This window comes from Mustela erminea, chromosome 17 (genome assembly GCF_009829155.1).
Source record: "Mustela erminea isolate mMusErm1 chromosome 17, mMusErm1.Pri, whole genome shotgun sequence".
Lineage (NCBI taxonomy): Eukaryota > Metazoa > Chordata > Mammalia > Carnivora > Mustelidae > Mustela > Mustela erminea.
In genome coordinates this window covers 22,274,039-22,299,304 of record NC_045630.1, presented here as the reverse complement: position 1 = coordinate 22,299,304, position 25,266 = coordinate 22,274,039, and the positions used below count along the sequence as shown (strand labels likewise).

At 38.2% G+C, this 25,266-nt stretch overlaps 1 protein-coding gene across 4 annotated transcripts in view; it reads right to left on the bottom strand.

Moving 5' to 3' along the window:
- The window catches only part of PLA2G4A (phospholipase A2 group IVA), a 166,742-nt gene that overhangs the window by 123,868 nt on the left and 17,608 nt on the right, over window positions 1-25,266 (bottom strand). For 3 of the 4 annotated variants that reach the window (XM_032317888.1, XM_032317890.1, XM_032317889.1), the window contains one exon: window positions 8,608-8,709. In XM_032317888.1, coding sequence (XP_032173779.1) covers window positions 8,608-8,640 — 33 coding nt within the window. In that variant the 5' untranslated portion in view covers window positions 8,641-8,709. Of the gene's footprint in view, window positions 1-6,258; window positions 6,405-8,607; window positions 8,710-25,266 lie in introns of all 4 variants that reach the window. The other variant, XM_032317891.1, reaches the window with a different exon arrangement.

The window sequence follows — 25,266 nt, the reverse complement described above, 5'->3', positions numbered from 1 at the left end:
TTTTTTATAAATACATATTTATATATTTTATTTTACTTATTTATTTGACAGAGAGAGATCACAAGTAGGCAGAGAGGCAGGCAGGGGTGGGGGGAGCAGGTTCCCTGGAGCCCGATGCAGGGCTCGATCCCAAGATGCTGGGATCATGACCTGAGCCGAAGGTAGAGGCTTTAACCCACTGAGCCACCCAGGTGCCCCCCTCAGATGTGTATGTTAAGTCTAGTAGATCCAACAGACTTGAAAATATAGACATATTTACAGATGTCCTTTCAGGTAATTTACCCTTATTTTAAGGGACTTCTTCAAAACCTTCTCTTGGTCTCAATTCATCTTTGCTATTAAGAAGTAAGTGAGGGGCGCCTGGGTGGCTCAGTGGGTTAAGCCGCTGCCTTCGGCTTGGGTCATGATCTCAGGGTCCTGGGATCGAGCCCCGCATCGGGCTCTCTGCTCAGTGGGGAGCCTGCTTTCTCCTCTCTCTCTCTGCCTGCCTCTCTGCCTACTTGTGATCTCTCTCTGTCAAGTAAATAGGTAAAATCTTAAAAAAAAAAAAAAAAGAAGAAGTAAGTGAAAGCTTCATAACTAAAAGACATGGACATAAGTCAGAAGGATACTTATAACAGATTGCCTGATATTTCAACTCAGTTTTTCTACCTTGGTTTCCACATCTGTAAAATGGTAATTGTATCACTAGTGACATGGGATTTGTCAAGGGTCCCCTGAAACCAACCCAGACTCCAACATTAGAATTTCACACAGATCCTGGGGCGCCTGGGTGGCTCAGTGGGTTAAGCCGCTGCCTTCGGCTCAGGTCATGATCTCAGGGTCCTGGGATCGAGCCCCGCATCGGGCTCTCTGCTCAGCGGGGAGCCTGCTTCCTCCTCTCTCTCTGTCTGCCTCTCTGCCTACTTGTGATCTCTCTCTGTCAAATAAATAAATAAAATCTTTAAAAAAAAAAAAAAAAAGAATTTCACACAGATCAATATTGAATGTCAACTAAGTCTGGGGGATAATTTTACCATCTGTGGAAATCTTTCAAGATGAGACTTTTTAAAATCAATCTTCTGGGGATTATCTAGAGGCATTACTGATCTAGAGTAAACACAATGGGGGAACTCCACCTGTAGTAATGGTAGGTTAAACAACTGTAAGACACTTCCCACATATACTTCTCACAGAAAATAACTATAAACTGAATAAGGTTTTACAAAATAAGTAAAGATTTTTGAAAGACTAACTGTGACTGACCCCAGGGTGCTCAGATTAAACACTACTCCTGGGTGTATATGTGAGGGTCTTTCCAAATGAGATTATCATCTGAATCAGGGACTCAGGAAAGTAGGTTGCCTTCCCCAGTGTGGGCTGGCATCACCCAATCTGTTGAGGGCCTGAATAGAACAAAAGGAAGAATTTGCCTCTTTTCTTCCAGTCTTATTGCTTGAGCTGAAACCCCTCACGTCATTTCTCCTGACCTTGGATTGCTATTTATACATTAGCTCCCTGGGTTCCTAAGCCACCAGAAGTGGACTGAATCATACCTCGTCTTCCGTGGCTCTCCATCCTGCAGAGGGCAGAATGTATGACTTCACAGCCTACATAACCACATGAGACAATTCTTCAAAGTAAGTCTCTGTGTCTAGATCTAACTGCTATGGTCTGAGTGTTTGTGTCTCCCCCCCTCCCCCCTCCACCAAATTTATATGTTGGAATCCTAACCCCTCAAAGATTATGAAATGAGACTTTTGGGAAGTGTAAGGAACCCCCACGAATGGATTCGTGCCTTTATAGAAGAGAATCTAGACAGGGTCCTTGCCTCTTCTACCTCGTGAGGACAGAATGGCTACAAACCAGGGAACAGGCCTTTGCCATAGGCAACCATGGTGTTGCCTTTACCTTGGACTTTCCAGCCTCTGGAACGCTGAGCTATAAATTTCTGGTTATTTATAAGCTAAATTAAGACTCTATCTATCTACATGCCTACCTCTCTATTGCCTATTGATTCTGTTTCTCTGGAGAACACAGACTAACAGAGTAACCAAGAACTAACAGGATAGAAAGGCCTTAACTACCAGGAAAGAGATCGAAAATCAAAGAGTTCACGGAAAACTAGAGTGGTAAGCAGCGTTTGTGCTTGTTAAGAGAGGAGGAGGCTGAGAATGAGCAGCCTTGAGAATGTGAGCCCTCTAAGGGTTAGTACTCTCATAAACCATCCCTGTTTTAAGTTAAAAATTTCACAGACTGAACCCTAAGGAATGACTGGTATCTGGGAAAGATTAGAAGATCACTAACCACCCTCTTTTTCACTTTTCTAGAATAACAGCAACAACAAATGTGCTATTTGCCATAAAACTCCTTGTCAGTTTTCCACAGTGCTCGGCTTTGCCAGGTGGCGTTTTGCCACCTTGATATTTTTTTATTTCTCTTTTTTTTTTTTTTTTTTTTTTTTTAATTTCTAGTAGCAGCGTCTCACCTTATGACCTTATGATGTCCCTTGGCTGGAAGTACCTTTCCTGACTGTGTCTAGAGAATACTTTTATACACACAGCAATTTATTATTTATAAAAGCCTTGGGAAGCAGACACAGCAGGTACCATTCATGCCCTGTTTTTCCACACGAAGCAGCTAAAACTCAGTTTCAGTGCTCAGGAGCACGTAAGTGAAGACGGGAACTACCACTAGAAAACTAGCTCTTTGATTCCTTACCCTGTGTTGCCCCGTCCCCCCCACCCCCTGCCACCATGTTACCATAATAATCTAGAATAATAGCTTTCTACTTTCCTGGCAAAATTTCCAGTCACTCCCCAATGACGGTTTTCAAAGATCCTGTGTTTTAGCAGGCAGTCACACTGGCTTACCCATGCGGTTGACTGAGCCTAATGTGAAGACAACCTTGGGTTCTGTGGATGTGAGACAGGGGCCCTCCCCTGCTAACAGGCAGTGAGAAGAGGTGTGGATTCTTTTTTACTCCAGGAAAGTGACTCATTTTCAGAGTAAAAAGATGGAAATTTTTATAAATAATTTATTCTTGACCTATCCTTGTAAAATTGGTCCAAAAGAATTTCAGTAGATTCTGGAGACACAAACATCCTTCAGGTTAGAAAGTACCTCATGAGGACTCTAAACATGGACGCCGAATTCTGCCATATGCATATTGCTCCATTTTCTACCAGGTCTTACAAGCCAGCCCTGTGGAAAGCAAGAGAACTTGCTGGCTGTGAACTGCTGTATCAGCCCACGGGATTCCCCAACATGTCACTGCATCACCGGTGTGGGGAAAATAAGGCCAATCTTCTGTGCCTTGAGGCAGCCAAAACGGTGTTGGCCCGTCTGGCACCACTCATTACAAGTTAGCTGACTTAGCCTTCCCCATCTTTCCTTTTTACTAAAATTGCGCTGTGTTGAGTATGCTCACTTATATATTTTGAAAAGTATCTTTCTGTGAAAACTAGAGCAGGGAATTTTGTCACTAAAATAATTTACATAAAGTCTCTGTAGTGCAGTTGGTTAGCACATTTGGCTGTTAAAATAATTTACATAGACGTACACATGCAGTCTTTTCCACACATACACAGAAAGAACAAGAAGAACAAAACTATAAAGCTCGCAGGAATCCTCACTTAAAAAAGTGCTATAAATCGGAATATGAATAAATGTCCCACTCTGATGCTGGGGAACGGAAATGAAAACCATGATACAGATATGTGGTTTGCGGGCTTCATCATATTGAGACACCACATAGGTAATCACTATGTCCTTCATATTTAGCTGTAGTTAAAATTTGCAAGGAAAGGTGACAGGAATGAGTTTTAAAATATCCAGAGTGCAGTTTGATTTTTAAATATACTCTGCCATGTTAAGAGAAGAAACTAAAAGGCCAGCTCACAAGGTCATCTGAAGGAGACAGGTGGGGACTACACAGCGGTCAGTAAGAAGGCCTGCTCAGATTTAAGTAGGAGAGGGAAGTGCATTTGAAATAATGATGTTCTTTGAAATGTATTACACTCCAACCACCCTGAACTTCTTTCATTTCCTTATAGGAACTTTCTCATCTCCAGAATACCTCATATTTACTTTTCTCTAATCCAGAAAGTAATTTTCTCCTTCTTCCCTTCCCTTGTGCTAAACCTTCAAGTCCAGGCTTACAAGTCAGTCCCTGTAGGAATGTCAGGATTCCTATCATTCATTATTCATGTTGTATATTCCCAAAGTAATCCTCATTGTCTCTTATCAGAGCCCTTTCTGAACATTATAATTAGTATGTAAATAAATGGTTTTTCTGCTAGGCATAAGCTCAGCTCAGGGACTTAGTCTGAATCACTTTTGCATCCCCAATGCTTATCGAAAACTCACTGGGAGTGGTACACAATGGTCATTCAATAAATAACAATAAGTGCTCAGAAAAAAAATAAATAAATGAAATAGATTTAGAGGTAATGAATTGAAAGTCCAAATGCTAATATTCAGAATTATTGTTGGTTTCTTTGTCTTAAGCCCAGGGTTATAGATCTTAACTTTATCTTCCTTCTCCCTTTTCAGTTGCCAGGGCCAAATTTCAGGTTAAAGTTTAAGAATGAACACTTTGATTCAATTCTCTGAGAGTTATAGGAATTACTGGTGGGATGAAAAAGAACTAATCTGTACATAATATATAGAAACTTTGTTAATATGAAAAATAATTAATTCATTGCTTAAGCTATTCTACAATTTCATTGTAGAAAACCATAATTGTGGAAAGTAGGATATTGTTTCTGAAAACAAAGATATCTCATTTTAAACCTTGATTTTTTTAAGGTTTTTAAAAATTATTTGAGAGAGAGGGAGAGCACAAGTATGAGCAGGGGGAAGGGCAAAAGGAGAAGCAGACTAGCAGGGCTCGATCCCAGCACCCTGGGATCATGACCTGATCTGAAGGCAGACACTTAACCAACCAAGCCGCCCGAAAGCCCCTGATTATATGCTTTTCCCAAAACCATACTTTAAATATAAGGAAAAATGGGGCGCCTGGGTGGCTCAGTGGGTTAAGCCGCTGCCTTCGGCTCAGGTCATGATCTCAGGGTCCTGGGATCGAGTCCCACATCGGGCTCTCTGCTCAGCAGGGAGCCTGCTTCCCGCTCTCTCTCTCTCTCTGCCAGTCTCTCTACCTACCTGTGATCTCTCTCTGTCAAATAAATAAATAAAATCTTTTAAAAATAAATAAATAAATAAATAAATAAATAAATATAAGGAAAAATACAAATTGAACATAAAAGGATGCATACACTAAAGAAACTGGAAGAGGTCAAATTAATAAAAGACAAAGTAAAATTTAGAACAAAGAGATAAAAAAGGACTTACAATGATAAAGCATCAGAGAAATATATATATCCAGAAGTTATATGCACTAATAACATATCTTCAAAATTCATAAAGCAAAAGTTGCAAATGGAAACATGTTCTTATATATGGAACAGTTGCCAAAATAGATAATAAGCAAGACTGTAATTATATATAAACATCTTACAAAAAACAAAAATCATGCAAGAGTATGTTCTCTGAACACAGTGGAATTAAATTAGAAATGAAGTTCAAAGACAAAAGTTTGAAAATTAATATACACATGTCTCAGTACCCCATGAGTCAAAGCTCAATTCAGGGACTGAGTTAGGAAAAAGTTAGAACATATTTTTCATTAAGCAATTATGAAAATGTGACATCCCCAAACCTATGTGCTATACCTAAAGTAGATGGTGTACAATTAATAAAGCTCAAAAGATAAACATTTAAAAATTTATAAAGAAGTAAAATTGGCATTATTCATAGATACCAGGAATGTGTAAGTCAAAAATCCAAAAGAGCCTACAAACTATCAGAATTAATAAAGAAATTCAGTAAGTTTACTAGACCAACAAAAATCAGTTGTATCTTGATATAAATGCAAAAACTAACTGGAAAATAAAATTTGTAAATAATGACACTAAAACATCAACTACCAAGAAATACATCTAAAAAAAGATATTTAGTAATCCCTCTTTCACCACAGGGGATACATTCCAAGCAACCTTGGACCTGCCACTATGGGTTCCTGAAGCCATGGATAGTACAAACTCCCCGTATACTGTTTTTTCCTGTACATACATACCTATGATGAAGTTTAATTTATAGGTTTGACAGAGAAAGTGATTAACAACAATAACTAATAATAAAAGAGAACTAAAATAATATGCTGTAATAAAAGTTATGTGATTGTGGTCTCTCTCTCAAAATATCTTGTATTATACTCACTTTCCTCCTTGTGATGATATGAGACGATAAAATGCCTAGGTGACGAGATGAAGTGAAAGTGACGTAGGGTTAGGTTACTACTGACCTTCTGATAGTATGTCAGAAGGAGGATCATCTGCTTCTGTATAAAGTCTGACCACAGATCACTGAAACCACAGGTAAGGGGGGAATCCTATAAAACATTTATTACTGAAATCTACAACACACTCCTGAGAGAATTAAAGATAATCTAAGTAACATTACTTTTGGATTAGATTCATGGGTTATTAATGGGTGAAAAGATTCAATATCATAATCATAGCATCTCTCCCTTCACTGGTCTATAAAATCATTAAGGGTCAATAAAAATTTCAGCAGTTTTGGGTCTATGTGTGTGTGTAGCAAAGCGACAAACGGGTTGCAAAACTTACAGGGAAATGCAGAGGGACTGAAAATAGCCAAGACAATCTTGAAGAAGAAAAAGCTGGAAGATTTTACACTACCATATATGATATATTTCAAAGCTACAGAAATTAAGATGGGACACCTAGGTGGCTCAGTCAGTTAAGTGTCTGCCTTTGGCTCAGGTCGTGATCGCAGGGTCCGGGGGGTCGAGTCCTACATCAGGCTCCTTGCTCAGAGGGGAACCTGCTTCATCCTTCTGCCTGCCCCTCCCCCTGCTTGGGCTCTCACTCTCCCCCGACAAATAAATAAATAAAATCATTAAAAAAAGAGAGAGAGAAATTAAGATAGATATTTGTACAACTGGCATTATTTAACAAAGTCTAATGGACCAATAGAACAGCACAGAGATCAAGCCACACACACAGATGGGGCTTCATTTACAGTAAAGGGGTCTCTGCCATTCAGTGAGGAGATGGCGGTTACCAGGGCATGAGAGTTTGTAGTATACTCAGGTAATACTATAGGGCAATGTAAAAGTGTGGAATTCTGCTGTTTTACAACAACATGCATGAATCGCACAGATGTAATGTGGAATGCAGATATCTATAAGAAGGTCAAAAGCAGGCAACACTTATCTACGGTCATAGAAGTCAAATGTTGGTTACCTTTGTGGAGTTTATTGACTGGAAAAAACATGAGCAACTCTTCTGTGTTACTTTTAATGCTGTGTGTTTTTATTTGGATGATGATGAGAGGAATACATAGGTTAATATCCATCAAGTTAAACAATTAAGATTTATGCACTTTATATATGGTGTATGTTGATTAAAAAAACAAACACTCAAGAATCCAACAGGAAGAGCAGCTTGCAAAGAAAACTGAGAAGGAAACAATTGCAAGAAAATCTGAAATAGAACCACAGAAAAATCGAGAAGAGTTTTTTTTGTTTAAGACTTTATTTATTTATTTGAGAGAGAGAGCATGAGTAGGGGTGGGAGGGAGAAGGAGAATTAGGCACCCTGCTGATCAAGGAGCCTGTTGTCGGAACTTGATCCCAGGACTCTGGGATCATGACCTGAGCCAAAGGCAGATGCTTAATGCTTTTGCATTAAGAAGAGTTTTAAGAAAAGAATGATCAGTGGGGGTGGTTGAGGGCAGGGTAGGGTGTTAGGGGATGAGGCTATTGAAGAGTCCACTGAATTCAGCACCAAAAGAGGCCCTTGATGAGGCTTTTTGTGAAGTGGGAAAGCTGAGTCTAGTTTTTAATGATTCGAGCTATGAACAGAGGGGAAGAAGGCACTAGAAAACACTTGTAATACGTTAATCCTTGTTCTCCAGGCAGGAAAAGACAGAGGATGGTAGCTAGAGAAGGATGTAAGGTAAGAGAACAAGTGCTTCATTCAAAGTAACAATAAGGCTCTGGATTATTCCTTAATGTTCCATAAAAGCTATTTCTAGTCCATATAAACCTAACCGGATCTCAAGTGTTGAATTTAGCAAAGAGATCCCTGGGGTATTTTTTGGATCAGAAGAGAGGGTGTATGCTTCCAACTGAGTTTGGAAGAATACTAAAATTTGAAATTACTCTTTACTAAACTAAGCGCCTATAGAAGAACTGGTTTAAGCACACAGAAGGGAAAGTTACAGAATGCTTTACCCTGCCAATGCATACCCAAATAATAGCCTTCAATTCAAGAATTCTTTTGTCTCCTCTCCACCAATGCCTGTGAAGGGTAGAACTTACCCAGACTGGTAACTGCTAAGTGGTTAACTACATTTCTTACTGTTCTGTTAAAGTTCTGTACTGTTACACATGTTTTGGTACTTTTTTTTCCCCTTCCAAGTACCTCTGTTGTGGATTTGTCCTTTAGAGTTGTACTTTATTAGCCAATGCCAGCAAAGCTCATGCACAGATGTATATCGGCCTCCCTCCCAGCAAGGATATATAAACAGTAAATGACTTACTATGATGTGCTGATACGGATCTATAAATGACATTTTGATTTCAATTACAGGAAATCTCTTCACACTTCAAAGGTCTTCTCGGCACTCTAGCTTCTTTAAAACCTACAAAATAAACAATCACTATTGTTAAGCTTCCTCTTGGATGCAGTTCCAAGATTTAAATCATGATGAACATGAACCTTCGGAAGTCAGAGTCCACCCAAGGAGACCAGAGAGATTAAGTTTCCAATTGTTTATAGGTGTAGTGTATACATATAACTTAGGGAAAGGGTAAACATAGTTTGATAGTACTGTTTAATTTCCACATTTATTTGTTCAAATTTATTCTGTTGGTAATTATTAGGAAACCCCAGAATTTTTTTTTTTTTTTTGCATTTGCCAAGTATCTTATGAGAAGGTCACTGAACTTATGAAAAATTAAGATTATGCTGTACTGTTTATAATTAAACAGCCATACGCCATTGTTCATTTTCTCGACTGGGCTAGTGTTATACAAATCCGTGATAAGAAAGGAACATTTTTACCTTAGCTATTTGTTAAAACCTTTAAAGATACATTCATGTTAAATTTCAACTTCGGTGTGGATATTAAAAACAAAATAAGTTTATTCATTCTAAAATACCAGCTGAATTTAGAACCAGTTAACTAAAAATAAATAAAAAATAGGAAAAAATACTTTCTATATTTTGCTTTACTCTATGACTCCATGTTATTTAAAATCAAATAAAAAAATCAAATCCTCCATCATAGATTTTTTTTTCCCTTGAGACTATAAAACAACATATACTTCTAGGTCAGTATTCTATATGTCACATCTAATTTGGAACTTCTCAACTACCTTTATTACTTATATAAATAATTTTTATTTGAATTTTTTTACACAAATGGGATCTCATGAAATATCCTTGAATTACTAAACCCATTTCCTTCATGATTTTTTCAGCAAAAAGAACAGTATGTATGTATGTATTTTTAAAGACTTTATTTTTTTAGAGGAGTTTTAAGTTCATAGCAAAATTGAGAAGTACAGAGATTTCCCCCACATATTCTCTGCCCCACACATGCATTCTGCCTCTACCTGACCCCCATCCCCTACCACAATGGGACATTTGTTAGACCTGATAAACCTACATCAACACATCATCATCACCCAGAGACCATAGTTTACCTCAGGGTTCACTCTTCATTTTCTATGTTCTCTGGGTTTTGACAAATGTATAATGAACTGTGCCCTTTATCCCCTTTATCAGGGTATAATAAGACTACTTTCACACCTTAAAAATTCTCTTTGTTTTTGCCTATTCATCCCTCCCTGTCTCCCAACCACTGGCAACGACCTATCTTTCTACTATCTCCATAGTTCTGCCTTTTCCAGAATGTTACATCATTGGAAATCATATAGTATGTACCATTTTCCAGAATGGCTTCTTTCACTCAGTAAGCTGCATTTAGGAAGTTTTTTTCCGTGTCTTTTTATGGCTTGAAAACTCATTTCTTTTTAGACCTACATAATTTTACATGGTCTGGATTCACCATAGTTCATTTATCCGTTCACCTACTGAAGGATGTCCTGGATGCTCCCAGATTTTAGCAACCATGAATGAAGCTGCTATAAACATCTATGTACAGCTTTGTGTGTGGACTTACAATTTCATTTCCTTTGGGTAAAGATCAAGGGGCATGGATGCCGGATCACACAGTAAAAATAGGTATAGTATGATAAGAAACCACCAAACTATCTTCCAAAGTATCTGTACCATTTTGCATTCCCACTATCAAGATTTAATACTTCTGTGGCTCACATATTCACCCACACTGGATATTGGCAGTGTTCCAGGTTTTGGCCATTCTAATAGGAGTACAGTGTTACCTCACTGATTTCATTTGCATTTCCCTGATAATGACATATGATGCAAGCGTCTCTTCATGTTTGTTTGTCACCTGTATATCCTCTTTGGTGAAGTATCTATTAAGGTCTTTTGTCCATTTTTAAAAATCAGGTTTTTTTTTTTTTTTTTTAATTCTTAAGCTTTAGGAGTTCTTTGTATATCTGGGATAACGGTCCTTTATTGGATGTGTCTTTTGCAAATATTTTCTGCCAGCCTGGCTTCATTATTTTGTAATATCAAAAATATGAACCAATATTGTAGGAAAGATAAAAGTCACTCACAGTCCCCTATTTAAAAATTATATAAAATGAAATTCTCCCTTCTTCTTTGTTCTGGTTCATCAAGTCATTATTTTTACTGGAGGAAAAAAATTTTTTAAATTTATTTATATATTTGTTGGGAGGAGAGAGAGCACAAGCAGGGAGAGCAGCAGGCAGAGGAAGAAGCAGGCTCCCCGGCAGAGCAAGGAGCCCGATGTGGGACTTGACCCCAGGACCCTGGGTTCATGACCCGAGCCGAAGACAGATGCTTAACTGACTGAGCCACCCAGGTGTCCCAAGAAAAAAAATTTTTAAATAAGACATTTGTTTATTGTAGTCACTTGGTAAGTTCCTAAAGTTGATTTCTATCTTCTCATAGTACATTTTCATCAAGATGAAACAATCTACATTTCCTTTATATAATTAGCCCTTAGAAATGAAGCAATTTCTTTAAAAAAAATTTTCTTTTTTAAATTTACTTATTTGAGATAGAGTGAGAGAGAAAGAGAGAGAGCATGAGCAGGGCAGAAGGAGAGGGAGAAGCAGGCTCCTTGCAGAGCAGGGAGCCCCATGAGGGACTCAATCCCAAGACCCTGGGATCATGACTTGAGCTAAGGCAGACACTTAAACAACTAAACCACCCAGGTGTCCCAGTGAAGCAATTTCTTAAGAGAATTCTTCTTTCAAGTACATGACAGGCCATGTGAAGCCCCTGGGGCCAAGAGCACAAGCCTTTATGTTGCTGCAGCAATGGTAATCCCTGAGAAGCACATGTTCCCTTTCTAGAAACTGAAAAGTCCATATGGTTGTACAGCAATGCCAGGGTACTATTATTGGGGATTCCATGCCTGAGGGAAAATCAGATTATTTTCTTTATTGAAGTAGCATAATTTGGTAAAAAAAAAAAAAAAAACAAAAAAAAACAAAAAACGAACAAACCAACAAAAAAAAAATTGGATAAAGGATCAGAAAGACCTTGATTTAAACTCCAGTTTCACATTTTAAGACTCCGTGTATTCCACCGTAAGTGGAACAGTACTACCTTCAGTGTTGTAGTGAGGACTGATGAACTGATTATAGCGAAAGGTGCCGCCCCCATAGGAAATACGAGCCATATGTAAATGCATGCAAGCTTCCGTTTCTAAAAACATTATTTTAAGTTTCATTTCAATTCCAATTAGTTAACATGTAGTGTCATGTTAGTGTCAGGTTTACAGTACAGTAACTCAACAATTCCATACATCGTCTCATCCTCCTCAGGACAAGCGCCCTCCTTAAACCCCATCACCTATTTCGCCCTCCCCCTTCTTGGTCATCTGGATGTCTTCTTTGGAGAAATGCCTGTTAATGTCTTCCAAACAAATAATTTGGATTATTTGTTTTTCGGGTGTTGATTTTCAGAAGTTCGTTTTTGTTAGAGAAAGAGGGAGAGGGAACAGCAGCAAGAGCAGGGGAGGCGGAGGGAGCAAAGGGACAGGGAGAGAATCTTAAGCAGGCTCCATGCCCAGAGCAGAGCCCAAAGTGGGGCTCCATCTTCTAACACTGAGATTATGACTTTAGCCAAAATCAAGAGTCAGATGCTTCAATGAGTGAGCCTCCCAGGCACCTTGAGAAGTTCTTTTTTTATTGTGGATACTAACTGCGCTTTATATCTTTTCCCATTCTGTGCCTTTTAACTTATGGGTTGTTTGCTCAGCTGTGCAGAAGCTTTTTATTTTGATGTAGTCCCAACAGTTTATTTTTGCTTTGGTTTCCCTTGTCTCAGGAGACATATCTAGAAAGAAGTTGTTATAGCTGAGATCAAAGAGGTTACTTCTTGTGTTCTTCTCTCTAGGATTTTTATGGATTATGGTTTTTATGGTTTTAGGTCTCCCATTAATCCATTTTGAATTTATTTCTGTGTATGGTGTAAGAAGGTGGTCCAGTTCCATTCTTTTGTATGTTGCTGTCCAGTTTTCCCAACACCATTTGTTCAAAAGACTATCCTTTTCCCATGGGATATTCTTTCCTGTTTTGTCAAGGATTAATTGACCATACAGTTATGGGTTTTCTATTCTGTTCTATTGGTCTGTGTGTCTGTTCTTCTGCCAGTACCATACTGTTTTGGTCACTACAGCTTTGTACTATAGCTTGAAGTTTAGAATTGTGATGCCTTCAGCTCTTTTCTTTTTCAAGGTTGCTTTAACTATTCAGGGACTTTGTAGTTCCACATACATTTTAGAATTGTTTGTTCTATTGGTATTTTGATAAGGATTGCATCAAATGTATAGATTGCTTTGGGCAGTATACACATTTTAACAATAATTGTTCTAATTGATGAACACTGAATACCTTTATATTTCTTTGCATTGTTTTCAATTTCTTTTATCAGTGTTTTACAGTTTTTAGAGTACAGGTCTTTCAACTCTTTGGATAGGTTTATTCCTAGCTATCTTATGGATTTTGGTGCAATTGGAGATGGGACTGATTTCAAATCAGTCCCAAGAAATCAAGAGATTTCTCTTTCTGCTGCTTCATTTTTGGTGTATAAAAATGCAAGAGATTTCTACACATTGATTTTGTATCCTGTGACTTTACTGAATTCATTTATCAGTTCTAACAGTTTTTTGGTGAGTCTTTGGGTTTTCTATACAAAGCATCATGCCATCTGCAAATAGTGAAGTTTGACTTCTTCCTTGCTAATCTGGATGCATTTCTTTTTATAGTCTGGTTGATGTGGCTAGGACTTCCAGTGCTATGTTGAATAAAAGTGGTGAGAGCAGACATCCCCATGTTGTTCCTGACCTTAGGGGAAAAGCTCTTAAAAAAAAAAAAAAAAAAAAGCTCAGTTTTTCCCCATTAAAGATGATGCCAGCTGTGGGTTTTTTGTATATGCTGAACTATGCTCCCTCTAAACTTACTTTGTTGGGGTTTTTATCATGAATAGATGTTGTACTTTGACAAGTACATATCTTTGTCTATTGAAATGATCATACAGTTCTTATCCTTTCTCTTATTAACATGATCAATCACTGACTGATTTGAGAATATTGAACCACCTTGCAACCCAGGAATGAATCCCACTTGATGTGTTAAATAATGATTTTTTTAATGTATTGTTGGATTCGGTTTGTTAGTATTTTGTTGAGGATTTTTGCATTTATGCTCATCAGGGTTATTGCCATGGATTTAAAAAGTGGTAGCGGGGCGCCTGGGTGGCTCAGTGGTTTGGGCTGCTGCCTTCGGCTCGGGTCATGATCTCAGGGTCCTGGGATCGAGCCCCGCATCGGGCTCTCTGCTCCGCAGGGAGCCTGCTTCCCTCTCTCTCTCTCTCTCTCTGCCTGCCTCTCTGCCTACTTGTGATCTCTGTCTGTCAAATAAATAAATAAAATCTTTAAAAAATAATAAAAATAAAAAATAAAAAGTGGTAGCTATCGGTTTGGGTATCAGGATAATATTAGCCTTGTAGAAGCATTCTGAAAATTTTCATTCCTCTTTTATTTTCTGGAATAGTTTGAGGACAGCAGGTATTAATTCTTCTTTAAAAGTTTGGTAAAACCTCACACCAGTCAGAATGGCTAAAATTAACGAGTCAGGAAATGACAGATGCTGGCAAGGATGCGGAGAAAGGGGAACCCTCCTACATTGTTGGTGGGAATGCAAGCTGGTGCAGCCATTCTGGAAAACAACATGGAGGTTCCTCAAAATGTTGAAAATAGAGCTTCCCTATGAGCCAGCAATTGCACTACTGGGTGTTTACCCTAAAGATACAAACATAGTGATCCGAAGGGGCACGTGCACCCGAATGTTTATAGCAATGTCCACAACAGTCAAACTATGGAAAGAACCTAGATGCCCATCAACAGATGAATGGATAAAGAAGATGTGGTATATATAAACAATGGAATACTATGCAGCCATCAAAAGAAATGAAATCTTGCCATTTGCGATGACCTGGATGGAACTAGAGGGTATTACGCTTAGCGAAATAAGTCAATCAGAGAAAGACAACTATCATATGATCTCCCTGATATGAGGAAGTGGAGATGCAATGTGGGGGGTCTGAGGGGTAGGAAAAGAATACATGAAACAAGATGGGATCAGGAGGGAGACAAACCACAAGAGACTCTTAATCTCACAAAACAAATCGAGGGTTGCTGGGGGGAGGGGGGAGGGAGAGGGAGGTGGGGTTATGGACATTGGGGAGGATATGTGCTATGGTGAGTGCTGTGAAGTGTGTAAACCTGGCAATTCACAGACCTGTACCCCTGGGGCTAATAATACATTATATGTTAATTTTTAAAATTAATTAATTAATTAAAAAAAATAAAAGTTTGATAAAATTTGCCTGTGAAACCACCTGATTCTGGACTTCTGTCCATTGGGAATTTTTTGATTACTGATTAAGTTTCCTTGCTTGTTATCCGTCTTTTCAAACTTTCTATTTCTTCCTGTTTCATGAAGTTTTGGTAATTTATACATTTCTAGGAATTTACCATTTCTTCTAGGTTGTCCAATTTTTGGCATAGTTTTTCATAATATTCCCTTATAGTTGTTTATATTTCTGTGGTGTTGGCTATTTCTCTTCTCTTGTGATTTTATTTACTTGACTCCTTTTTCTTTTTTCCTTGGTAAGTCTGGCTAGAGATTTATCAATTTTATTGATTTTTTTCAGAGAACCAGCTCCTGGTTTCCTTGATCTGTTCTATTGTTTTTTAGTTTCTGTATCATTTATTTCTGCTCTAATCTTTATTATGTCCTTCCTTCTGTTGGTTTTAGGTTTTGTTCATTATTCTTCCTCTAGATCCTCTAGGTGCAAGGTTAGATTGTTTGAGATTTTTCTTGCTTCCTGAGGCAGGCCTTACAACCACCTTTGCGGCCTCCCAAAGGTTTTGTACCATTGTGTTTTCATTTTCATTTGTTTCCACGTGCTTTTAAAATTTCCTCTTTTTTGTTTTTTTAAATGTTTCTCCAGAATATAATGTGAAACTTAAAGTTTGTTTTTTTTTTTTAATTATTCTCATTTCCTAGACATCGAAGGGGCTAACAGTGGTTGTGCACCCTGCTTATATCAGGGTAACTTGGGGGAGCTTCATTTAGGAACTTTATTTTATTTTTTTAAAGATTTTATTTATTTATTTGACAAACAGAGATCACAAGTAGGCAGAGAGGCAGGCAGAGAGAGGAGGAAGCAGGCTCCCCGCTGAGCAAAGAGCCTGATGCAAGGCTTGATCCCAGGACCCTGGGATCATGACCTAAGCCGAAGGCAGAGGCTTAACCCACTGAGCCACCCAGGCATCCCTTAAATTTCCTTTTATTTCCAGGTCAACCCATTCATTGTTTGTAGCATGTTATTTAACCTCCATGTCTCTGTGGTCTTTTCAGATTTTTTTCTTGTGGTTGTTTTCTAGTTTTATTGTGTTGTGGTCAGAGAAGATATATGTGAGCTTATTGAATTTGTTGAGGCAGATTTTGGGGGCTAATATGTGATCTATTCTGGAGAATATTCCATGTGAACCTGAAAATGTGTGTTCTGCTGTTTTTGGACAGAATGTTCTGAAAATATCTGTGAAATACATCTGGTCCAGTGTGTCATTCAAAGCCACTGTTTCCTTCTTGATTTTCCATTTAGATGAGCTGTCTATTGAGATAAGTAGGGTATTAAAGTCCCCTATTACTACTATATTATTACTGATTAGTTCCCTTAGGTTTGTTATGAACTGTTTTATGTGTCTGAGTACTTCTATGCTGGGTGCATAAATATTGACAGTTATTTTATCTTCTTGTTGGATTGCCCCCTTTGTTATTATATAGTGTTTTTCTTTGTCTCTTATTATAGTCTTTGTTTTAAAGTCTATTGTGTCCAAAACTAATATTGCTACTCTGGGTTTCTTTTGACATCCACATTCATGATAGAGGTTTTCTCCATCTCCTTACTTTTTTTTTTTTTTTAGATTTTATTTATTTATTGAACAGAGAGAGAGATCACAAATAGGCAGAGAGGCAGGCAGAGAGAGAGGAGGAAGCAGGCTCCCCCCTGAGCAGAGAGCCCAAAGAGGAGCTCAATCCCAGGACCTTGAGATCATGACCTGAGCCGAAGGCAGAGGCTTTAACCCACTGAGCCACCCAGGCGCCCCACCATCCTTTTACTTTCAATCTGCAGGTGTCTTTAGGTCTAAAATGAGTCTCTTATAGGCAACACATAGATAAGCCTTGTTTTTTAATCCATTCTGTCAACTTATACCTTTGAATTGGAGTGTTTAGTCAATTTACATTCAGAGTAATTATTGACAGATATGTATTTATTGCCATTTTATTATTGGTTTTGCAGCTGTTTCTGAAAACATTCTCTGATTCTTCCTCTCTTTGATTTTTTCTGATTTTCTTTATTGATATATTGGATTTCTTTCTCTTTATTCTTTGCATGTGTATTCGTGGTTTTGATACATGGTTACCATTAGGTTTGTATGTAACCTCTTTTGCATATAGCAGTCTATATTAAGTTGATGGTTATTTAAGTTTGAACTCATTCTTTTTCCCTCCCATCCCCACATTTTAGGTATATATTACATTTTCTATCCCTTTTTTGTGAGTTCATTGAACTTTCTACAGAAATACTCATTTGTACTGCTTTTGTGTTGCACGTTCCCTTTATAAAATCAAGATTACATAGACCAACCACTAATAACTATACCTTTGCTTTGAAAGGCGTACTGTTTGCTTGTAATTATTGTTGAAAATTAAAACATATTGATGGAGTCATTGTTCAACAAACAACAAACAAGTACCTACCATATACCTATAAAACACTCTGTCCTAGGAAGCAAGTAGTGAGACAGACCATTTGTGCTCTAGACTTTTTACATTACATTACCCACTGTGGAATGCTGAAAGGTCATCAGGACCATAGTAATTATTCTCACCAAAATCTGCATGTCGGAAGCAGTACGAATGACAGTGACATGACAAAGAGTATCTCCTCTACAGAAAGTTGTATAGCCTTTCAATTCACAAACAGTAGCTTTACACAAGAGATCATCTGCCTAGTCTACGCTAGCATAGACTAGCGTAGAATGCAAAGGTGAATAAGGCATGATTCTGCCTACAGTAAGCATAAGGTAATGCAGGGATGGCAGTAACTACAGCCTGGCCTGGTACTTCATGCTCACATGTTGCAAAAGCTACACCCCTCTCTATAATTAATGTCTAGAGTTGGAAAGGACTCTTGAAACTCACTCCTCTAAAAAAATATTTCCAGTGGTTTCCTATTCCTTTATTCTAAAGTTAGAAACCTTTCTATCTCTTCCATACCTATTATGTGGCTTTCATACCTATTTATGGCAAACCAAAGTAGGAAAACCTTTTGATATCACAACACACAAATGTATATACACACATATATCAATAAAATATGGAAGCAAATTTGATTTGACAGTTTTACAAAGAACTACAAATCCTAAGTTTTATTCTTTATATTCTAAGTTTTATTTATTAAGATCATGTGTTTAAATCTGATAGCAGCTCACCAAATTGATATCACGACCCATTCATGGAAGTTTGAAATTAGTGGTCTAATGACTTCAAAACGATTTCTATCAACTTCCTCTGTCTTACCCCCCAACCCTCCCCTTTTCTTTCTATCCTATGACCACACTGTTTACTTTCCTTTCTTCAATGGTGTCTTCAATGGTGTCATACTCTTGTCCACTCAGGGCTGTAACTTACATATTGTTTGTCTCTCTATCCATTTATCCAACAAATATTTAAGACATAACTCCTGTGTGTCAAGCACTATTCCAGTGTCTGGAGAAGCAAAAGTGAAATGAACTCCCACTCTCCCATCTTTTTTTATTTTTTATTATTTTTTTTTAAACAGAAAGCAGAACTGATACTTCAGAAGAGAAGAGACTTGTACTCAAAATATTTAGAGGAAATGTGTTGCTGGCGCCCAAAGTTTGGAGTCAGCAACTCTATTTCCTTTTCTCATGTTCAGCAACTCCATTCATGATCACTGGGCTTACCACCTAACTCCTAACTATTCACCACCACTGTTACTACTGTATCCAGCAGCAAGATCTGGATAGAGGCACCCCCAACATTAAAGCCAAAAGCAAGAAATAGGTTTATGACAGCTAACTGTCCATGTCTATTAGGTTAGAAATTAAAAGGTAAATAGATAGTAAACAAACATAACTCATGGCAGTTAATCCTAGAGCAACAGGCTTTTGCACTTTAATTCTATTCAGGGCTATGTCTTCTCCAATCTTGGTGAAACCTCGGTCAGTCTCAGGATGTTTCTGTTAAAAACTTATATACAGGGGCACCAGGGCGGGGGCTCAGTGGGTTAAGCCTCTGCCTTTGGCTCAGGTCACGATCTCAGGATCCTGGGATTGAGCCCCACTTCGGGCTCTCTGCTCAGCAGGGAGCCTGCTTCCCCCTCTCTGCCTGCCTACTCTCTCTCTCTCTCTGTCAAATAAACAAATAAATAAAATCTTTAAAATACATATATATATCAGTTTTATATATGATTATATATATCAGTTTTTATATATCATATATATGTGATATATATTGATATAGCAATATATATCAGCTTTATATATAATTATATGTAATATATATCTTATACATGATATATATAATTTCTAAATATATATATTTAGAAATTAAATTATATTTAGGCCCATGTATTCATCCAAAACTATACTTGATTTAGAGTTGAAGTTTTTCTCCTCCTTAAACTAGAGCTTTGGGAAAGGTAAGGCCATTGGCTTCTCTCCACTTCTGTCTACAGTCTAACCCTTCTAACTCGTAAACACAGGTTTTTAACCCCTCATGGCTGGCTGGCAAAGATACAGGAGCAAAAAACTTACTACTTCACTCTACTCTCATAAGCAGGCTTTGTGATCTCTGGGCCTGGCATATATTAAAGTTGACTCCTTGTCTCATAAATACATGCTTTTGTGAATTCTTCTGAGATACTCTACTTTCAAGATCTCTTCCTTGTATTTGCTGCCATGTGGCAATGCACCTCTATTGTAGCTGGGGGCTTGTGCTTTCTTCGAAGTCCCCACGCATCCTGTGGTCTATGTCCATAGGTCTTCTGAGGTTCACTCACTCTACCAGGCAAAACCGCTGTGTAGGATTTAAGATCCTTTCCCACGGTTCTCTTCAGTCCACAGAGAATAATCATAACTGCTTCCTTTCTTTAACAGACTGAGAATGCAACTGCTTCCCAGATGAAACTCCGTATCCCGTTGCCTGTGACCCTTCATCTTTCTTAAGTCTAACTAGACACCAGCCTACAGAGGAGACAGACGCATGTTAAAGTCTCTGAAAAACTTTCTGAGTAGTCTTTTTAAAGGCCCCTCTCTTGACTGGGGGTTAGGAGGTATATTCCTCCTAGATCTCCTCAGCAAAGGAAGGAGTCTAAAGAATTCTATTCCAAGCAGTTCTCTCCACAACAAACAAACAAACACATACCACAGAACTCTCTCAAAATCCTCCTCACACCTCTACCATTCTAAGCTTTAATACCTGTGAAGTAGGAAGTAAGTTAGTATGTTATTTTAAAGTTAAATACTGTTCATGTCCACATGCTTTTTTTCAAAGAGTAAAAGGATAGGCTGTATCACAACCTATTTTAGTATTTGATATTCTAGGTCTTATACCTTAGAGTCTTGACCAAAACTTCCACTTTAAAGTTTCACCTTAAAGTGTAATACATAGTAGGTGTGCCAACTTCCAAAATGGCAGAATGAGGAACTTAGGAAATCCTCTTTCTAAAAAGCAGCTAGAACTGGTCAGTTATAAACAAGTCTGGAAACTAACTGGAGAAGTTAAGAGCACTTATTTTTTAAAAACCTATGAAATCTCTAGTCAGTGGTATGGTAATAGCATTATATTGGTGACAGCTGGTAGCCACACTTGTGGTGAGCAGAGCATAACACTCAGACTTGCTGAATCACTATATCATATACTTGAAACTAATGTAACATTGTATATCAACCACACTTCCATTTACAAAAAAAGAAGTCTCAGTAAAAGCAATGAGAATCTGTGACATTTTACCAAGAAGTTGCTCCTACCATCCTACAGTTTCCCAGCATAGAAGTTCTAGCTGGGAAGATAGGACAGTCCTGAGATTCATAGCTCTGTTGCCTTTCTCTTTGGGGGAGAGAGGTGGTAACTGTATTTTAAACAAAGCATGGGAAGTTCCATGACCAGAGATGTTGATAAAACCCACAGAGATACAGTAAACAACATGGGAAGTTTAATGCTAGCATCAGGTCATACTGGCTGGGCAAGCAACCGAACTGCAGACCATTCAGAAATTTCAGAACAAGATTTGGAGGAGGAGATAAAACAAAGAGCACCTTGAAAAGGCCTGCTTACTCCTAGTCTGGAAGGCTGTGTGTATATGCAAGGCTGCACCTCCTATGAAGAAAGCTAAGAGGGCTCAGGGAACTACTCCCCAAAAGTGACGACTTGCAAATGCAGAAAGAAAAAACCAGGGAGGACTCGTAATTTCCCTGTATTCTGAAAGTATTCTCCAGGCCACATGATGATTAAACAGGAAAAGGTAGACTTACTTGGTCAAGATGTGTAAGTAAACCTTTGGCTATCACTGGCTGACAGCAAAACCACGCTGGCCCAGGGGCAGTGCTTAGGAAACCAGGTCTGCCTTCGGCTCAGGTCATGATCCCAGGGTCCTGGGATCGAGCCCCGCATCGGGTTCTCTGCTCAGCGGGGAGCCTGCTTCCTCCTCTCCCTTTGCCTGTTTCTCTGCCTACTTGTGATCTCTGTCTGTCAAATAAATAAATAAAATCTTAAAAAAAAAATACAAATGAAAAGTGAAAACTGAGCTGACACATCAGACTTCAGAGTCTGAACACTGGAGGAGAAGGCTCAATGGACAGAGCTGAAGAAGTCACTGAAACAAACCAGCCACACAAACCTCCCAAAACAAACCTCCCGGAGGAAGGGTGAGATTCCCTATGTGCTACAGTATCTAACCAAGAAGTTTCAGTTTTCAACAACAGAAACCAACCAACCAGGAAAATGTAAGCCAGACACAGGAAAGAAAAGCAACCAATAATAACCATCCCTGAGAGACTCCAGATTATGAACCTAACATATGTCACAGCATGTGTTACACATATGTTCAACACAATTAAAGGAAACCAGAAGGAATGAAAGGAAAGTAAGACATTATAACATAGCAATAAAGAGGTACAGACATTAGAAAAAATAACCAAGTGGAAATTCTGGTGTTAAAATATAACTGCAGAGCGCCTGGGAGGCTCAGTCTTTAAGCATCTGCTTTCAGCTCAGGTCATGATCCCCGTATCCTGGAATCGAGCCCCACATAGGGCTCTCTGCTCGGCAGGAAGCCTGCTTTCCCTCTACTAGTCTCCCTCTCTCACTGTCTCTCTCTCTGTCAAATAAATAAATATGGGCGCCTGGGTGGCTCAGTGGGTTAAAGCCTCTGCCTTTGGCTTGGGTCATGATCCCAGGGTCCTGGGATTGAGCCCCGCATTGGGTTCTCTGCTCAGCATGGAGCTTGCTTCCCCCTCACCTCTCTCTACCTGCTGCTCTGCCTACTTGTGATCCCTCTCTGCCAAATTAAAGAAATATATATTAATAAATAAATAAATAAATAAATAAATAAATAAAAATCTCTAAAACAAACAAATAACTGAAATGAAAATTCACTACAGAGGATAAACGGCACACTTAAGCTTTCAGAAAAATCAGTGGACTTAAAGATGCACGAAGAGAGATGATTTAATCTGAAGAATAGAAAGAAAAATAAAAAAAAGAAAGAAGAAAGATGAACAAAGGGGTGCCTGTGTGGCTCAGTGGGTTAAAGCCTCTGCCTTCGGCTCAGTCATGGTCTCAGGGTCCTGGGATGGAGCCCTGCATCGGGGCTCTCTGCTCAGCGGGGAGCCTGCTTCCCCCTCTCTCTCTGCCTGCCTCTCTGCCTACTTGGGACCTCTCTCTGTCAAATAAATAAGTAAAAATCAAAAAAAAAAAAAAAAAAAGGAAAACGAACAAAGCCTTAAAGCCTGGGGGCAACATCAAGTGTACTAATTTGCATGCCAATGGAATCTCAGTGGAGAAAAGGGGGGAAAAAAAGGAAAGAAAAAATATTTGAAGAAATAATAGCTGAAAATTCCCCCACTCTGAATAAAACCATGTCGAAAAGCACAACCTATTTCAAGTCAGATAAACACAAAGGAATTCAAACCGATACACATCATAGTCAATCCACTGAGATTTCAAGACAAAATCTTGGAAGTCACAAGAAAAAAAAAGGTTCATCGTGTATAAGGTGACCACGATAAGAGGAAAATCTGAACTCTCATCAGAACGGAGGCTTGAAGGCAGTGTGAGGTCATATTCGAAATGCTGAAAGCACCAAACTATTAAGCAAGATACTGTATACAACAAAATAAAGAGAAATAAAGACATTCCCACATTAGTAAAGCCTGAAAGAATTTTTTGCTGGGAGAGAAGCATTCATGGGAATAGTGAGGAAAACTTCGGTTGGAAATAAGTGACACCAGACAGTAAGTCAAAAATCAAACAAAGAAACTGAGAGCCTACAAATCATAGAAACAATTTTACAAGATGGTGAAATACAGCTTTCTTTTTTCTTCTCCTACTGATTTTGAAGTCAACTGCATTAAAATGATAATTATAAAATTGTACTGTTGGGCTTATTCGAAGATGTCATATACAGAGATGCTTCGGTGGCTCCATCTGTTGAGTGTCGGCTCAGGTCATGATCCCGGGGTTCTGGGATTAAATGCCACATCAGGCTCCTTGCTCAGCGGGGAGCCTGCCTCTTCCTCTGCCTGCCGCTAACCCACTTGTGCCCTCTCTGTCTCTCTCTGACAAATAAATAAAAATTTTAAAAATTAAAAAAAAGATGTCATATATATGCAAATAATAGTCCAAAAGAAGAGGGAGGATATGCCGTTATAATGGAGTAAAGATATAATACCAGATGATAATTGATATAAAATATTCTACATAGTTTGTCTCTTTTTATTCTCAAGCTTCTTTAAAAGACACTAAATATATAAAGCAATCAATCATAATACTGTATTATTGGGCTTATAACACTTACAGACTTAATAGGTATGATAATATGATAGTAACTGCACAAAGGAGAACTGGAACTATAGCACACCAAAGTTTCTATATTTTACCTGAATTAAGTTATTATTACATAAAGTAGATTATAATAAATTAAGGAGCATCTAGAAATAATTCCTAGAGAGAAAGCACTACAAAAATCACTCAAAAATACAGTTAATACATCAACAAAGGAACTGAAACAGTTCACTGGAAACTACCTCCTTAACATGAGGAAATATAGGAACAACAAAGAAATGAGACATAAAGAAAACTGAAAGCAAAATGGTAGATGGAAACACAACCATAACTATAACAACATTAAATGCAAATGGATTTAACACTCCAATCAAAAGGCAGAGATTGCCATCCTAGATAAAACTGAATACTTACAAAAGAACAATGGAATTCAAATAAGATTTGTAGTTTCGTTAATAGCCTTATGCAGATGTCAGTTTCCTGAGTTTGATAGTGGACTCTGGTTATGGAAAATATTAGACTGGGGAAATCTAGCTAAAGGGTATATGGGAACTCTGTGATATTTCTACAATTTCTTATCTTAAATGATTTCAAAATTAAAATGTCATTTAAAAATCCAATACATGTGGATGGATCTAATTTATATGTGCAATTTTCATTCCAAAGTTAACTTCTAAAAAAGTCACTAAACAGTCTTATGGGAAAACTGACTAAAGTCTACTTCCTTCAGGGTAAAATTACTGGTCATTATTGTTAAGACAGTGACAGCATTTTCAATTCCAGTTACCAACAGACATCCTTTCATCCTTTTTTCCCCCTGGTAGTAGTAGTAGTAGATATTTTAGGTTTTTGTGAAATTAAGGCATTCTGTCCAGCTAGCCACATTAAACACTGGGAAAATGTTTTTTTTCCCACAACTGGTTCAGTCCTGGAAATCTTACTGCAACTAGGTTGCACAACCATTATCATGAATGCTCATAAACCAGTAGTTTCGGGGGTTTTTTGTTTTGTTTTTTATAACTACGCTGAATGACCAGTCTTGGTGAGTATACAGTCTTTTAAGTCTGAAGTGAGAGACAGAAAACTCATGTTTTCTTTAATTTCTTTCTTTCTTTTTTTTTTTTTTTTTTTTTTTTTTTTTTGGCTGCCCTGTCATTAAAAACTTTCTGGAACACTAATGAGAGGGAAATTTGGATACGTTTTTTAACATACTTGCCTGTGCAATGCAACTTTTGGCTTTCCATGAATGTTTAATAGTATGAGATCTGTCCAAAACCCTTTTAGTCATGTTGTCAGGCAAGACGGGCTTCTCTGGGGAAAGTAAGCAAGAACCCAAAAGACAGACTGGAGTGCTTGGTCAATACTCTTTCCTGCATAGAGCGACAGGACAACAGGTAGTGAAGGCAATA